At 32.3% G+C, this 844-nt stretch overlaps 1 protein-coding gene across 1 annotated transcript; it reads left to right on the forward strand.

The window, feature by feature from the left end:
* Window positions 1-366, forward strand: LOC118750774 (protein HGH1 homolog; the record flags this gene model as incomplete). The annotated part of the gene is given in 2 exon segments (XM_036485510.1): window positions 1-119; window positions 192-366. Coding segments are annotated over 2 exon segments (228 nt in total), but the record flags the coding sequence as incomplete, so codon positions are not given.
* Between the last annotated feature and the right edge of the window lie 478 nt (window positions 367-844).

The raw sequence follows: 844 nt of genomic DNA on the forward strand, positions 1-844 counted from the left end.
ATTTTGCGGTCGAAAGGTGTTTATGAAATATTGCGTGAATATCACAAATGGGAATCAAAATTTGGCAAAGATAAAGAATGTCTGTTGGCGTGCGAGAATGTAGTGGATATTTTGATAAAGTGAGTGCGAGTAGCTGGGTTGATGTTGGATTAATTTTAATTTATATATTTTTCATATTTGGTTTATTGCAGGAAAGAAGAGGAAATTGGCTTGGACAACTATAAAGAAGTAGATGTACCTGAAGATGTTGCACATAAATTTGTAAAGGAAGATAATGAGTATCTGCAGAATGTTTTATGAGTAGTCTGATAAGTTTAACTATATTTGTAAACTGTAGTAAATAAATGTTTTCCAAAATATACATAATATATTGGGCCTTATGCATAAGAAGTGAGTTTGAACTCCCGACTCGATTTTCAGTACAAATTCTTAAGAATGAGCTTACTTCATCAGTGAAAAAATTGACTGAGCTTAAGCCTACTTTTTATTTATGAGGCCTATTAAATAGGCTAAACTACTATTTTGTAGGTCATTACGATATATAAATTGTTCTATGACTAAGAGAAATCCAGAATTAAAAACGCTGAACTGCTGAAAAACTTGGTATGAGTTCAGTTATAAATAGAAATTAGGTAGAATTATCATAAGGATCATGAAATGCATTAATTAGCATACTAAGTACACCAGGAATCGGACAATAAATGTCAGAGGTTGCTGCAAATACGCTGTAAATGCATTAGGCTAAGGGATTCAGCAAACAAGAGTTCACTGTGCCAATCTTAGAGTTATCTACAAAATTAACTATAGCCTCTATGGATAGAGTTCACATAATCCTAGCTGTTTA

The sequence above is a fragment of the Rhagoletis pomonella genome, unplaced genomic scaffold (genome assembly GCF_013731165.1).
Source record: "Rhagoletis pomonella isolate Grant_MI unplaced genomic scaffold, Rhpom_1.0 Rhpom_scaffold_00001, whole genome shotgun sequence".
NCBI lineage: Eukaryota > Metazoa > Arthropoda > Insecta > Diptera > Tephritidae > Rhagoletis > Rhagoletis pomonella.